At 43.9% G+C, this 17,707-nt stretch overlaps 1 protein-coding gene across 2 annotated transcripts in view; it reads right to left on the reverse strand.

Moving 5' to 3' along the window:
- Positions 1-17,707, reverse strand: part of VEPH1 (ventricular zone expressed PH domain containing 1) — a 761,239-nt gene that overhangs the window by 410,918 nt on the left and 332,614 nt on the right. For both annotated transcript variants that reach the window (XM_082249205.1, XM_082249204.1), the window contains exon 7: positions 10,932-11,152. In XM_082249205.1, the coding sequence (XP_082105331.1) occupies positions 10,932-11,152 (221 nt within the window). The remainder of the gene's footprint in view (positions 1-10,931; positions 11,153-17,707) is intronic.

Genomic DNA, 17,707 nt, shown 5'->3' on the forward strand with positions numbered 1-17,707 from the left:
GTTGCAAGCAGTTACCCAGTGTGCTGCGAACTAAATACATCATCCCTGACCATGCTTGCTGGATCACGTGTCAGCAGTAATGTGGACCTTCTTGCTGACTGCCTTGCCTAACGATGCCAAAACATTGCCTTCCACATGATGGTACAGAGTTGGAATGGCCTTACATGAAAAGAAATAGCGACTGGGAACCTGCCATTTTGATACAGCACATTCCGCAAATTCATGGAAGGGGGCAGAATCCACTAGACGGAAAGGCAGGGGTTGTAAAGCTAGGAATTTGGACAAGCTGAAATTTAGACACTGGTCATGTGGGTGACAGGGAGTTTTTATTTTTTCGATGCAGCAGCTGTGGCAGAGAAATTTGCCTGCTATACATTACAGCTGGCAGACGTGCTACTGGCAGATGTGTTGTAAATACCTGTGACACCCTTTGCTATACCATCATCCCTGTCAGTGGAGGTCATGATATATATTTTATAGAAACTGGGAAATGTGTGATTGGATCCACTTTATTGAATGAAAAGTGGAGTTTGGTGCACTTTTAATTGAAGACTGCCGCTGACAGAAATGTAAAAACTATAAATAAAATAAATAAAGGGGAACACCAGTGTCACAGTCAGAACAATGTAAAAAAAAAAAAGCGGTAGGCAGAGGACAAATAAGAAAAAAAAACAAGCAGAAATCAAAAGGTATACAGCACTGTCTACAGCACTAAATGTTATGTAATGCTGTGTTAAATACTGCGCTATGCTAACACACTAAACTGACACTACTCTATACTCACACTATACTTACACTATATTCGATATTCATACTATACTGACACACTATACTCACACTATGCTGACACACTATACTGAAACACTATACTGACACTACACTATACTGACACACTACACTAACACTCTGAGTCATAATAACACACTAACTCACTAGTAGCAAACTGAGTCCTGCTCTATCTATCTCCAAAAATACACTGCCAAAAGTTCCAGTGGGAAAGAACCTTTTATAGTGTGAGGTGGGACTATGAGCACTAAGCCATGATTGGGCAAAGTCATCATTACTTTGTATAATCATGGCTCTGAGAGTGTTCTGTGCCCTGACTGGGCAAAGCCCTGCACCTGACCAGCGGTCAGGTGCATTTCTTCAGCCAATCAGGGCCCTAGAATGCACTGTGCATCACGAAATGCGATGCGGGGTGCTCAGCATGCAAAAATCGCGCTGAACGCAACGCAAATTCGGGTGTTCACCGAACAGGCGAACAGGCAATGTTCCAGCCGAACTTTTGCCCGGCTCAAACTGTTCATCCAACTCAAATGACTGGTTTGCCTAGTTCTGCACAGCCAGGCAACAAGTATTTTCCACTCTTAACCAGATACAAGGAACAGTATTTGAGCTTGGTTTTTGCTGTTTTTTTAGAGGTTTTACATGTATATCTGCAGTCTTCAGCTTTCTATATTCTTTAGAAAGTGCACATCGTGTTACAAATTTTTCTTTCTGTTTCAGCAGTGGGAGGGGAGTCTAGGCATACACTGTGTATGAGCTGGTTGGAGCACACACCCGCCTCCACAAAGGCAGAGGAATGAAGAAATATGCAGAGCTATGCTGTGAATAAACAAGCTCTCTGCTTATCTGTCTCTAAGTCCCTTCACACATTGTGACACAATTTTTCAGCTGCTTTTTCACCTGTGTCCGAGAATTTGTCAGAAGTTATCATGATGATAACAGAGGAATGGAGCAATAGAAAGACACGGGACTTAGGGCTCTAGAATGAGATAAGTAAACACTGCAGATATACAGCATGTGCCCGGGTCAGATTTTATGAATGGGGTTTTCATCCACTTAAAGGATTAGGAACTCTCAGTCCCTTAGAAAGTAGCACATTGTGTAGTATCTCCCACTCTACTATAGACACTGATCCCAGCTCTACTGTCTGCAGGACTACCAGCTCACCCAGCTGCTCTGGAGATCTCCCAGGGCAAGTGACAGGAAGGGTTAAGCACAATGCTGTCCTCCAGAAGGCTTGATACATGTAGCAGTCTCTCCCCTTGTGAATCCCTGGTTGTGCTGATGTACTCACACTGTCCTCCTTCGTCCCTGCTGCTCTTTAGGCAAGATTCCTTTCAAATTGCACTGCTGTCCAGATCCTCCCAAGCCAGCCTGAGCTCCAGCCTGGAGGGAGAGCCCCCCCAGACAGAGCCTGGAGGGAGGGCCAGAGGGCCTGGGGATTGGCCAAGTTCCCCCAAATAGGCAAATTAATCCTCCTGGCCTCCGCCCACTAACTTCTAGAAGTTTCTCCAAACTTCCAGAACCAGGGGGAGGCACCAGAGACCTGCCTCTGTGAGTCATACAGCCTGACCTGCAGTAAATCCTGACTCAGATTCAGACTTATTTTTCCATGAGTCACACAATAAATTTACCTGCACTAACCTGATCACACACTAGAGGGTGCTACACACATGTTCACTATGCTCTGTTGATAGTCACTGCCGTGTCACAGAATTCACAGACCCTGCCTTCTAAACTACAGAGGTGCTGAGGAGGAGGAGGAGTTTCAGGAGTTGAAGTCAATACAGGAGTCACTGCTTAGTCCTAAGTCTGCAAGTAAATGGCAGAGGAGAAGCTGCAAAGCAAACAAGGAATCCAGAAAGTTGAGGAAAGAAATGGCAGCAAACAGGCAGAACTCACAACAAGAAAGATTTTTCAAGTAAGCTTATAATGGATTGTCATAAATAACGTTTGTTTTTATTGCTGGAAGATATGACCATAGGTTTCCCTTAAAGGCGAAGTCCAGCCTAACACTAAAATCGCTACATCTATAGACATCAACGATCTAACACTAACTTACCTAACCCTGTAAAGAAGAAATCAGTATACATACCTCTTCTGAAGCCGATCCGATCCCACACTGAGCTGTGAGTGGCGGCTTTGCTGTGGAGGCGGGTGCAGAGAATGCAGCCGACAACAAAAGCCCCATAGTAAGTCAATAGGTGACGTCACATCCCCATTCATTTCACAACAGTTGTCTGCTGTTTCCTCTGCAGAGCTTCTGCAACTGGAGACTATATCGGATCGGCTTCAAAAAAGGTAAGTTTACTGATTTATTCCTTATAGGGTTAGATAGGTTAGTGTTAGATCATGGGTGTCTTTAGAAGTAGCAATTGTAGTGTTAGGCTAGACTTCTCTTTCAAGGCCTAGGCATTGCATTGTAAACTGGGACAAGAGTTAGCATTCTTTTCGGTAGCAAGGATGCTCTAAGTAGAAAAGGGAATGTGCTATAGTAAGAAAGACTGTATATGCTGACAGCCTATGTGGTCAGTTCTCTAGTCCTAATAATGTCCTAATAATGTCTCTGTCCCCTTCTCTGACCCCCCCCCCCCCCCCCCCAACACCACCACCACCATATAAACAGCTTTGGTTTAATATTGATGTGTCTATTAATAAATGCTAACTGGCAACATAGTTTTATTATGCTGTCCTATCAGTAGTAGCTTTCTTGGAACCTTATACTGTATATCTATATATGATATATTTACATGTTATTCAAAAACACATCCGTATGGATCAGACAACATAAGTTTTCCACATGGCATTGAGAGAGATCAATGGATACTTATTACAGTGATGAAAGTCAATGTACTTAATGACAATCAATGAATAGTTACCATGTAATAAAAAATATGAAAAACAATACTCAATGGATGACATATATACTGAACAGAAGATGGTAGCACCATTACATGTATAAAGAACTAACATCAACAAACAGCAATAAGTTTAGATAGCAGTGCTGATTATGATGAATATGATTATGCTAGACAGATTGTTTAGTTTAGCATGACAAAGCAAAATTATCCAAAGACTTAAAGGCTGTAAATATGTAAATAGTTTCCGGTGGTTTCGCTGAATATAATTTTCTAATTTGCCTCTAAAGGAAACATTAGTAAGTATGTCAACTAACTGCAGTCATAAAATGAATGCATTAAGGAAGGTGGGGCTTAGGAGTATATGCAGGCAATAACACAAGAGGAAATAAAACATAATATTAAAGAAAACCCATCATGCTGAAATGCCAGCTTTAAAGTGGTTGTAAACCCTTACATTTACCCATTGAAGTGATTTGCCTCAGGTAAAACACAGAGATTAAACAAATCCTCCTACATAAGTTGTAGCTGTTTATCTGTAGCCTTCTCGTATCTACATCCGTTTACACAGAGATTAAACAAATCCTCCTAAATAAGTTATACCTCTTTATCTGCAGACTTCTCCTCTCTACATCCTTTTAATGTGCTGAATTATAAAGCTTGTCTGAGAGTTCAGAAAAAAGCATGCAGAGAGCTAAAGTTAGAGCTCTAAAAGCTGATTGGCGCAAAGAGACACATCCCCTTCACACAGCACACATGAAAAGAGATGAGCCTGTCAATCAGCTGGAGATCCCTCCCTGTTACTATTTTTCTCTTGGTGTCAAGAAAACGTGTCAGAAGTGACTCATGCTGATAGCAGAGGAACAAAGACAGAAATGACACTCTGTGCACTGGATTGAGACAAGTACACCCTAAAGTGGTACACTATATTACCAAAAGTATTGGGACACCTGCCTTTACATGCTCATGAAATTTAATGGCATCCCAGTCTTAGTCCGTAGGGTTCAATATTGAGTTGGCCCACCTTTTGCAGCTATAACAACTTCAACTCTTCTGGAAAGGTTGTCCACAAGGTTTAGGAGCGTGTCTATGGAAATGTTTGACCATTCTTCCAGAAGCGCATTTGTGAGGTCAGGCACTGATGTTGGACAAGACGGCCTGGCTCACAGTCTCTGCACTAATTCATCCCAAAGGTGTTCTATCAGGTTGAGGTCAGGACTCTGTACAGGCCAGTCAAGTTTCTCCACCCCAACCTTGCTTATCCATGTCTTTATGGACTTTGCTTTGTTCACTGGCACAAATCATTTGGTGGAGGGGGGATTTTGGTGCGGGGTTGTTTTTCAGGGGTTGGGCTTGGCCCCTTAGTTCCAGTGAAGGAAACTTTTAAGGCGTCAGCATACCAAGATACTTTGGACAATTTCATGCTCCCAACTTTGTGGGAACAGTTTGGGGATGGTCCCTTCCTGAAATGATTCACCTACAATTTATATTGCCTTCATCTGCAGCATATGGCCTTCTATAACATGGCAAGTGTGACAGAAACAAGCAGATTATGCAATACTACAGTTTAGGAAAACTTCATTGAAATGACCTGAATACATTAACCACTTGCCGACCGCCACACGACTATTTGCGGCGGCGGTCAGGCCCTCATGGGCAAAGTGATGTAGGGGTACGTCACTCGCCCGCGAGCCAATAGGGGGCGAGCGTGCGCCACCGGAGGCGCGCTCCCACCCCCACTCGTTCACTGTGTTCCCAGCGCGAGTGACTGGCGGCTCGGATGTCCGCCGGCCACCCGCGATCGTCCGCTGCAGAGGGAGAAAGGCAGGCGGCTGATGTAAACAAAGCCGCCTGTCATTCTCCCTGGTGTAACTGCAGAGATCATACGATCCTGCTATGTAGGATAGTATGTCTCTGTGGTTAAATGAAAAGCCACACCCCTTTACAGTTAGAAGCACGCCCCTAGGGACATATTTAACCCCTGCCTCTCCAATAAAGTTAACCACTTCCCTGCCAGTGTCATTTTTACAGTAACAGTGCATATGTATAGCACTGATTACTGTAGTAATGTCACTGGTACCCCCAAAAGTGTAAAAAATGTCAGTCAAGGGTCCGATCTGTCCGCCGCAATGTCGCAGTCCTGCAAAAATGCAGATCGCCGCCATTACTCGTTAAAAAAAACAATAAAAATGACAAAAATCTTTCCCTTAGTTAGTAAACGCGATAACTTTTGCACAAAACAATCAAAATATGCTTATTGCGATTTTTTTTTACCAAACATATGTAGCAGAAAACAAATTGGCCAAAAATGTAAAATAGTTTTGATTTTTACATTTTTTTTTGGGGGAATTTCATATAGAAAAATGTGAAAAACATTGTTATTTTTTCAAAATTGTCGCTCTTTTTTTGTTTATAGCGCAAAAAGTAAAAATCGCACAGGTGATCAAATACCACCAAAAAAAAGCTCTGTTTGTGGGGAGAAAAAGGACATCAATTTAATTTGGGTACAGCATTGCACGACCGCGCAGTTGTCCGTTAAATTCACAGAGTGCCGAATCGCAAACTAGGGCCTCTTCAGGAAGGGGGTAAAATCTTCTGGGGCTTAAGTGGTTAAGAAAGCCCATATTCGTGTGTTTGAAAACATCTGTCCACATTTAGGTTACTCCTTGAGGTGATATGAAAGGCCTACTAGAAAGCTGCTAGCTGTGTGCACACACATATGGTCTAGATCACTTTAGCTTTCCCTTCTTTGGGAAAGATGTTGGTACACAACTGTGCGATTTACTTGTCTCTCTCTGCTTTGCAATTAAAGCTTTATTTATTTTATTTCATTTTAACATGCCAATGTACAGACGAGGCTTTGGTTGAGGAATGGGACAAAGGGGATAACCACAAATTACACTTAAGAAGGCATCAGGGGTGTTTCTTGGTTTCTTGAATCTACTAGCAACCATCCAGCTTGCAGGCTATGCTGGGAGGAGTGATATTCCATCCCACAATGCATAATGTCAGTGGTGATTTGGCTCATCAGAGCAGAGCAGGCAGTATGTGAGTAGTGGAGACTTAATTCTTTTAGGTAAGTAGCCATTGGCACTACAATAGTCTGTTTAGCTGAGTTCCTAATGACCACAAGGGTAGGGTTTTCTTCACCAATGACAAATGATGTAAGGGGCACTTTACCACTGACAAATAATATAAGGGGGCTCTTCAACTTCGGCCATCAACATACTCATTACTGACCAACACTGGCCTTCAACATACTCATAACTGACTATCAATGTAAGGCTGCACATCACTAAGATGGCATTGCACTGACTGCCAATGCAAGAAGCCATTTCACCACCAAGCACCAATGTGAGTGGGCAATTCTTCAATTACTACAAATTTAAGGTGGCACTACAATGACAACTCTATGTAATGCTTCATGCCTTTGGCTGTGGGACTCAACAATCTGAGCTGCATTTTTATGAAGTCATAACCATTGAATTCAGATGGGTTGCTGTGTTCCGAGGAGAATATATGATGGTAGTTTAATTTAAAAAAAAAAAAAAACACTTTTTTGAAATTCTTCCTCTCTGATAATTGCATAAGACATAGATAACCCTTCTTCCTTGTCTTCTCACTAATCTTATGTATATAACCTTTTGTATAACAACTGCTGACCGTGGTGCTGATTTACAGCAGTCAGTGCACATAAAACTGGAGGGAAATTGAGCATTTTCCAGTAGCAGTCATATTCCATTTTTTAATCAAAGCATAAAGCCCAACTGCACCACAATTTTATTATTTTATCAGTCTTTGTTATTCATCTCCATTAGGGTTCGTTCCCACTAGCGGTTGGGAGGGGGGAGGCAATAAAACTCCACATTTAAACTGCACTTTTACCGCCCACCAACTGCTACCTCCTTTAGCTGCAGAGGCAGCAGCCAGGGGTGAACACATGCTGCAGCCGCATCAGTAGTTACGCCCCTTGCCAATTTCAGCAGGTCTAGCACCCGCTGAAAGCAACCTATTCAACTAAATGGGGCCACTCTGCAAGTGCCCCACAGCCATGTGCATTGCACACAGTTGCGCTAGTCCAGGGTTCAAGGGCTTAAAACAGGTGGAAGAAGTGATATAATGCCTACACACCGTCTGTCAAACACTCAATGAAGAGGGATCCGAACACCGATCACATTTCAGAGAGCAAAGCTAGTGTAAATAAGCCCTTATGTTCACCTAATGTACACATCATATGTTGGTTTCCACAAATGTAGTCACACATAGGCTTTAACTTGCATAACATTTATATGTACAGTGCCTTGCGAAAGTATTCGGCCCCCTTGAACTTTTCGACCTTTTGCCACATTTCAAGCTTCAAACATAAAGATATAAAACTGTAATTTTTTGTGAAGAATCAACAACAAGTGGGACACAATCATGAAGTGGAACGAAATTTATTGGATATTTCAAACTTTTTTAACAAATAAAAAACTGAAAAATTGGGCGTGCAAAATTATTCAGCCCCCTTAAGTTAATACTTTGTATCGCCACCTTTTGCTGCGATTACAGCTGTAAGTCGCTTGGGGTATGTCTCTATCAGTTTTGCACATCGAGAGATTTTGGCCCATTCCTCCTTGCAAAACAGCTCAAGCTCAGTGAGGTTGGATGGAGAGCGTTTGTGAACAGCAGTTTTCAGTTCTTTCCACAGATTCTCGATTGGATTCAGGTCTGGGCTTTGACTTGGCCATTCTAACACTTGGATATGTTTATTTGTGAACCATTCTATTGTAGATTTTGCTTTATGTTTTGGATCATTGTCTTGTTGGAAGATAAATCTCCATCCCAGTCTCAGGTCTTTTGCAGACTCCATCAGGTTTTCTTCCAGAATGATCCTGTATTTGGCTCCATCCACCTTCCCATCAATTTTAACCATCTTCCCTGTCCCTGCTGAAGAAAAGCAGGCCCAAACCATGATGCTGTCACCACCATGTTTGATAGTGGGGATGGTGTGTTCAGGGTGATGAGCTGTGTTGCTTTTACGCCAAACATAACGTTTTCCATTGTTGCCAAAAAGTTTGATTTTGGTTTCATCTGACCAGAGCACCTTCTTCCACATGTTTGGTGTGTCTCCCAGGTGGCTTATGGCAAACTTTAAACGACACTTTTTATGGATATCTTTAAGAAATGGCTTTCTTCTTGCCACTCTTCCATAAAGGCCAGATTTGTGCAGTATACGACTGATTGTTGTCCTATGGACAGAGTCTCCCACCTCAGCTGTAGATCTCTGCAGTTCATCCAGAGTGATCATGGGCCTCTTGGCTGCATCTCTGATCAGTCTTCTCCTTGTATGAGCTGAAAGTTTAGAGGGACGGCCAGGTCTTCGTAGATTTGCAGTGGTCTGATACTCCTTCCATTTCAATATTATCGCTTGCACAGTGCTCCTTGGGATGTTTGAAGCTTGGGAAATCTTTTTGTATCCAAATCCGGCTTTAAACTTCTCCACAACAGTATCTCGGACCTGCCTGGTGTGTTCCTTGTTCTTCATGATGCTCTCTGCGCTATAAACGGACCTCTGAGACTATCACAGTGCAGGTGCATTTATACGGAGACTTGATTACACACAGGTGGATTCTATTTATCATCATTAGTCATTTAGGTCAACATTGGATCATTCAGAGATCACCACTGAACTTCTGGAGAGAGTGCTGCACTGAAAGTAAAGGGGCTGAATAATTTTGCACGCCCAATTTTTCAGTTTTTTATTTGTTAACAAAGTTTGAAATATCCAATAAATTTCGTTCCACTTCATGATTGTGTCCCACTTGTTGTTGATTCTTTACAAAAAATTACAGTTTTATATCTTTATGTTTGAAGCCTGCAATGTGGCAAAAGGTTGCAAAGTTCAAGGGGGCCGAATACTTTTGCAAGGCACTGTATGTACACAAAGTTTTTTCAAAGCATTTACAATGCTTTCATTTTAGGATGTTAATCGGAGATCATAACTTTAGCGCATTGCAAGCTTCAGCAAGCTTTCAGCAAACTTCAAGCAGTGCTAAAGCTTACTGAAATCCTATTGAAACCTGATAGCTAGAGTGTTTAAGGCTAAACTCCATGCAACAATGTAGCATTCGGTGACCTGCTTCAAGGGTTAAATGCTTATTTTGTTTTGGGGAAACTGAATAGGCAGTAATACTTACCTTTTCCCTCCTTTCCCCAGCAGCCACCATTTTCTGACGCTCCCTTTATGTGGACGGGCCCTCACTGTCCTCACGTACAATGAAGACAAGATAACATCAAAGAGGTCACGACCAGTTAAGTTGTGAAGAGGAGTGACTTTGTGTAACCTGTCCTACAGAGGGGAGGAAGCCTGGGGGAGCAAGGAGTAAGGTAAATAATGATACTTGTTACTTGCCCCTTCGGGGGAAAAAAAACAAGCATTTAGCTCTTGCACTGCGAAGGATCTCACTGCAAGGTGGTTTTTTACAGCGACTGGAGTTCCGCTTTAAGTAACATTCACCACTTCTATTGAAAGCTGAGTTTATCACCCCCAAACTGGAGCTGAACTACTCTAAAGGTTTCAAAAAAAGTTAATTAAAGTGGAGTTCTGCCTTTCCCTCCACCCCCTCCAACAATGAAAAGTCAGCAGCTACACATACTGTAGCTGCTGACTTTTAATATTAGGACACTTACCTGTCCTGGAGTCCAGCGATGTCGGCACTGCAGCTGATGTTTCCATTGGCTGTCTGGTGCTGCCGCTGCCACTGCCAGTAAGGAAACCTTGCGGCTTCACGGGCGGGTCCCTACTGCGCATGCGCGAAGCGCGGAGCGCATTTCCTATTGGCTCGGCGGCGGGGGAAGGAGGAGGGGGCCAAACTTCTGAGGGATGGTGCCGCGGCACCGTATCCCAGAAGTGGGGAAGGGTACCTGTCAAAAACAGGTACCCGTTCCCCCCTCCCCTCTGAAAGGTGCCAAATGTGGCACCGGAGGGGGGGGGGGAGGAAGCAAAAGAGTGGAAGTTCCACTTTTGGGTGGAACTCCGCTTTAAGCTTGATTGAAAGCTTTACAAATATTGTAAAAGCTTGTTGTGGACCCTGTTCTTATGCAGGATAAAGCCTGTGTGCATACTGTAATGCTTTAATACAGGATAATGATGTATTCTTGAGCAAACTATATGGGTTCTCTAACAGCAGCAAGCACTATGATGTAATCAAAGGTAAAATAATAGATTTCTGAAATAAGCACAGTTTCTTCTCAATAGAAAAATCTAACCTAAGGCATTGAACAGCTGATAGCATACACTACTACCTGCATGCTGGCATTGCTTCATCCGTCAGGTGTTCATTCAGAATCTTGGCTATTGCAGTCAGGCTGTTACTCATTCTGCACATGTCTCGTCCTGGAATGCCCAGGACTTCATTAAATGTGTTTGTGAGGTTTCTAATCTCCATGAGAAGTAAATGATGAAATGAGTGTTCCATGTTATTCAACTGATTCACCAGATACGTCAGACACATCTTGGCCATCGTCTATAAAGTAAACAATAAAATATGCTTGATACAGGACAATATTTAAAGTTTTTTTAAGACAAGCTCAAACCATGGTTAAATTGCTTATAAACAATAGTGGATATTTATATCAAGAAAATCTCAAACCACACCCGTAATGAGCTGAAAAGGATAATCAAATTTTAATTCTTAAGTAAATAATTATTTAATGACTACATTGTGTTTGCTTTCAATCTCGTGTTGCAGAAACTAATGACAAATGATCTAAAAATGAAAAAACTGATTTAAAAAAAAAAAGGATAACTATGGGCAAGGTCTGATATAGATATAGCAAGCATGGCAGGATGTTCTTTTCAAGGATGGCATTTCAGCCCATCCATGTATACAATCCGTGTGGCATTTGTCCAGATCAGAAGTTTGAGCATAAAGCAGGGGCGGAAAGTTAGCGGCAAATCGACAAGGTCAACTTCACCCCTAGGTATTGAAGATGGAAAGCCACCCAGGGAAAGGAAAATGATGAACGGATAGCCTAGACATGGGCGGGAGTGAATGTGACATTAAGAATTTTGGATATGTGAAAATTGATCTTGAAGTTTGAAATGGCACCATGAACAATATAGGCTATTTGGGACTTTAAGTGAGACACCAGCAGGTAATGCCCAGCGTTTCCATCCCTGTATCAGAAAAACTGAAAATTGAAAGGATTAAAAGAGGTGCATGGAAGCCAGCCAGCCCCCAGTCTGATGTACTCACCTTCCAGTCTGCCACCAACCAAGTAGACCTGTCTCATGATATAAATAAAGAACACGGGTTTAGTTGACACGCATTTGCAAACGCATGTGGAAGCTGCAAAGCCTCTACATGGCACCCTGTGTTACTTGCAGTCCCAACACTGTCTATTTTGAGTGTCTCCACAATGGAAGCACATGGCTGCTAATGGATAGATGGGAGACAGGTGAGGGGGGGGCAGCCCAAACCTCCCCCAACCCGCTCCCATCTATGACTGGTCTAATATCTCACAGCTCTAATAGCTATGTTGTAGCGATGGTACAAAACTGAAAAGGACTAGCTGAGAAGCATACACCTCCATCCCCTTGGTGGATACAGTATAAAACACAGATTGGGACTTTATATGAGGCATTGGCCTGTAAAGCACAGCGCCTCCATCCCTAATTTCTTAAAATATTTGGGACTTTAAATGAGACACAAGCAGGTCTTGGCGATTCACAGAATCCCATTTTGTTTCTTAGTGCTTATTAGGTGGAAGACACCTGCTCCCCACTTTTGGTTGGTTGTAACTGATATTTCAATCCTTCCATTATGACATTATTTTATTTTATTCATGTCTACTTTATATTATGTGGAATTGCTCGCTTGCAGGTGTGCTGCGTGTCTGGCTCTCCCCAGTGGCTGTGTCGGTTACTTCTTTCTGGGAGCTGCGATGCCAATGCATCATCCACTGTCTCTGCTTGTCTCATCCTGGATTAGCGACACCAGTGAGATGCATCAATGTTGGGTACAGCATCCGGCGCTTGGCACCGGCCAGCTGACATGTCCTGGCGCCGGATAACATGACGTCTGTCACTTGATGCTGTGGAGTGACTTGCACTCCTGTGTTGTCCTTTCCCCTACGAGGACCAGGGATGGTGGGGTTAATTTGTCTGCTTGCCCTCCCCCTGGGCATCCACCCAGCGTTGCGAGGGATCCTGTGATGGGCCTGCAGGGCTATAAATAGGAAGGCTCAGAAATCAGTCTATGCAATGCCTCCCAGGTGGATGGACACACGCTATTTTTGGTCAGCATTATTTTGAACCTGGTAGGTAAAAACCCTCCTCCTCCCTCATTTGTCACACATATTTACTTTTTTGACCACATTTGACCTTGCACTACTATCGTAATTCCATGCACTGGTGTCACTGCCTTACCAAATTGCATTTTACACTTTTTTAACACATACAGTTAGTTTCAAATATTAATTCTCATTTAATTCAGGTGCGCAGGTCACTTTGACCATCCCTAATTGTACCATGTGGTTGCTCTTGGCCATTTAATCATTATTTTAACATTTTCTCACAAATTTATTACCTTTTCATCACTTTTTAATTTATTTTTAATTTATTGTGCACATTACCATCCATATACGCTCTTTTTTCTAGCCATAATCTTGGCGGGTCATATTGAACAGTTCTGTTTGCCGTTTTTTCATCTGTCCAGTTTTGCGTTGCTGGCCCATTTTGGATCCTTTACCCACAGCTTCCAAGTCAGATGTCTCTGGTGGCTGCTGGTGCAATTTTGACATGCAGCATCCTGCATTTTTGTGAGTATGGATCCCTTAGTCTGATTCCGACATTCCAATCTACCTGATACATTTCCATGTTCATTACTATGTTATATTTTTTACCCATTTTACTTTATAGAGCGTGTAGGGTACCTATAGATGCTATGAAACACTTACCATGGACAATTTGATTACTGTAGGTAACCTAACCATGTAATGGATTTGTATATTTGGGCCAACTGTTTGGCATTATGACACCTTTTCCCAGTTCTATTGCTGGCAAATACTCAATAAACATGTACTATGTTTTTATTACTGGTTATGTGGCGCTTTATCTAAAGTCCCAATGGGCAAAACTCTGCATTTGTAGGTAATTCATAAATTGGATAGGATCCTTAACGTCCTTGGGAATCACAGTAATATGTGCCCTCAGAGTGTCAATTTGCAGGGATTGGCCATCCAGGAGGAAATTGAATGTCTCCACAAATCTGGGGGCTAGGATTGAAGAGAAGGCTTTATAGTAAGCTGCTGAATACCCATCTTGGCCAGGGACTTTATGAGATTTAAGACCTAATGGCCAAGAGAAACTCATATGTAGAGATGGGGCATTAGGGGGTCACCGCCTCTTCAGGAAGGGATCGTAAACCTGAAGCCACAAGATATTTCTGTATTTGTCATGCTTGTTTTCCAGTTGTTCAGAAGACATTGGGGCTGAAAGGGGGTTGAAAGATTATACAGAGAAGAATAACATTCTCTTAAAGCTTCTGCTAGATACAATCATTCCCAGAATTGATATAAAGGATGTAGCTTTTAAGAGAGACATCACAAAGCAAGTGAGCTAAAAGCCTCCTGGATTTATTACTATGTTCATAGTATACATGCCTTATCTTATGTATGCATATCTTGGTGTCATGCAAGAGCATAGAGGCCGATTTATCTTTCTGTAGTCTAAGGTCTGCCGCTACAGAATGAGCAATGGACTTTTTGTGTAAGGATTATAATTTTGCCACCAAGTTGAGCTGTTTGTGGAGTAGGGCATGCCTAGCTTTCCTCAGTTCTGTTACTTTTTGAATCAATGTACCCCTCATGACACATTTATGAGTTTCCCTTAAGGTCATCAGAGCAATATCCTTCGTATCATTACCTAAAAATATACGGGCTTGAGACTGGGAGAGGTTCTTACGCACTGGGCCTTCCTTAATTGGGGACTTGTTAAGTTTCCACATCCAGGGTTCGGAGCCGAGAGTACCCAAGCATAAGTCTAGAATAGATGGGGTGTGGTCAGAAATGGTCTGCACGCCTATGGAGGTGCTCACTGCCTCTAGCAGAAGAGCCTGGGAGACCATCACATAGTCAGTTTTTGAGTAACTTTTGTGTAGGGGCAAGTATAGGTATAGTCAAGGTCATTATCTATTAGATAAAAGTTTCCACATAAAGGTCACAGGTATGAAAAGAACATTGACACAATTACATTTACATTATTTTTTATTTCATGCTGCCTTTGCCGAGTAATCAGCAGTGGAAAAGTAGTTATTTGGGGATTTGTTAAAATTTATAGCACGATAGCAGAAAGCAGTTTCCAAGACACTGCAGCTCCTTATTGTACATAGTGTCACTGAGAGCATAATAAATTACCCTGTAATATACTGTACACTGTATGAACACTGCCAGACTCAGTAATGATAAGTTATTTTTGTCTTTTAAAAGAATTACTGCATGTTGAAGTGTTTGTTTTGATGACAAATCACTTTTATATGCCTCTCAAGAACTTAATAAAAACCCTTTCCATTTTGTGACCCTTTCCTTTATAATATAGATGCCTAGAACCACTACTGTTTGCCCAATTTCCTGGTCAACATACAGTGGCGGAGCTAGACTTTTAAAACAGGGGTGGCAAAGGGGTGGCAAGGTATTATTTTGGGGGGTCAATATATAAAGTGTCATGGGGTGTCAGATTTGTCCACCGCAATGTCGCAGTCCCTCTAATAATCGCTGATCGCTGCCATTACTAGTAAAAACAATTAAAAAATAAAAAGTTTGTAGATGTAATAACTTTTTTGCAAACCAATCAAAATACACTTTTACAAAAAATATGTGGCAGAAAACATATTAGCCTAAATTTATGAAAATAGGGGGGAGCTGTAAAGCACTGTGGGGAGCTGAAGAGCCCTGGGGGAGGGGGGACTAAAGAGCACTGGTGGGGGGGGGGGGCTGAAGAGCTCTGGGGGGTACTGGAAAGGGGGGGTGTAAAGTATGCATTTATTAGATACAGAGAAGAAAAATACATCAACATCAGCAGTTCTATAGCACATCATTCTTTGTCAGTTAAACACTCTGACCTATACATATCTGTGAACACTTGCAGATTAATATGTGCACAATGTTCTAGGTATATTGGGGACAGTGGTGGCTGGTGCTCAAAAATTTTAGGGGGGCGCAAACAGAAAAATGTAATAGGCATTGCTTTGCAGCAAAAAACGCTGTAAAAAATTGCGTGATTTTGAGGTCGCAAAAGTGAGAAACGGGTCTTCAGTAATTAAGGTATAGTGTGCCCCCTTTCAATGCAGAGAGACCAGCGTGCCCCCTTTCAATGCAGAGAGACCAGCGTGGCCCCTTTCAATGCAATGACCAGCGTACATGCCCCATTCAATGCAGAGACCAGCGTACATGCCCCCTTCAATGCAGAGACCAGCGTACATGCCCCCTTCAATGCAGTGACCAGCGTACATGCCCCCTTCAATGCAGAGATCAGTGTACATGCCCCCTTCTATGCATTGACCAGCGTACATGCCCCCTTCTATGCAGTGACCAGCGTACATGCCCCCTTTAATGCAGTGACCAGCGTACATGCCCCCTTCAATGCAGAGATCAGCGTACATGCCCCCTTCAATGCAGAGATCAGCGTACATGCCCCCTTCAATGCAGTGACCAGCGTACATGCCCCCTTCAATGCAGAGATCAGCGTATATGCCCCCTTCAATGCAGAGATCAGCGTACATGCCCCCTTCAATGCAGTGACCAGCGTACATGCCCCCTTCAATGCAGTGACCAGCGTACATGCCCCCTTTCAATGCAGAGACCAGCGTACATGCCCCCTTCAATGCAGTGACCAGCGTACATGCCCCTTCAATGCAGTGACCAGCGTACATGCCCCCTTCAATGCAGAGATCAGCATACATGCCGCCAACACAGTGACCAGTATACATGTCCCCAATGCAGTGACCAGCATACATGTCCCCAATGCAGTGACCAGCGTACATGCCTCCAATGCAGTGACCAGCGTACATGCCCCCAATGCAGAGATCAGCGTGCGTGCCCCCTTACCCGCCTGGAGCGGCAGCGGGCGGCTTCTTCTCAGTCCCGGTGACCGGCGGCGCGTCTCCACGAGTCCTTCCGCCTCCTCCTCGGCTAATGGCAAGGGGTTTGTCTTGTGGCTAATGGCAAGTTGTTTTTCCTCCCTCTCCCCCCCTCGGGCACTCACATTCTTCTTCCACCCCCCCCCTCGGGCACTCACATTCTTCTTCCACCCCCCCTCGGGCACTCACATTCTTCTTCCACCCCCCCCTCGGGCACTCACATTCTTCTTCCCCCCCCCTCGGGCACTCACATTATTCTCCCCCCCCCTCGGGCACTCACATTCTTCTTCCACCCCCCCCCCTCGGGCAGTGGCACTCACATTCTTCTTCCTCCCCCCTCGGGCACTCACATTCTTCTTCCCCCCTCCTCGGGCACTCACATTCTTCTTCTACCCCCCCCCCCCCTCGGGCACTCACATTCTTCTTCTACCCCCCCCTCGGGCACTCACATTCTTCTTCCCCCCTCCTCGGGCACTCACATTCTCCTTCTACCCCCCCTCGGGCACTCACATTCTTCTTCTACCCCCCCCCCCTCGGGCACTCACATTCTTCCCCCCCCCCTCGGGCTCTCACATTCTTCTCCCCCCCCCTCGGGCTCTCACATTCTTCTCCCCCCCTCGGGCACTCACATTCTTCTCCCCCCCCCTCGGGCTCTCACATTCTTCTCCCCCCCCCCTCGGGCTCTCACATTCTTCTCCCCCCCCTCGGGCACTCACATTCTTCTCCCTTTGGCTCTCAGAGCAGCGCTGCAGCCAGAAGAAGACGGAGGGGGGTGGAGGTGGAGCCAATGCTAGGCGGCAAGGAGAGGAATTTGAAATCCTCCTCCGCTCCGAGAACCTCTTCTGCTGTCATGACGAGAGGAGGAGGATTTCAAATTCCTCTCCTTGCTGCCTAGCATTGGCTCTGCCTCCACCCCCTCCGTCTTCTTCTGGCTGCAGCGCT

The sequence above is a fragment of the Pelophylax lessonae genome (assembly GCF_965119305.1).
Source record: "Pelophylax lessonae genome assembly, chromosome: 3".
NCBI classification, from domain to species: domain Eukaryota; kingdom Metazoa; phylum Chordata; class Amphibia; order Anura; family Ranidae; genus Pelophylax; species Pelophylax lessonae.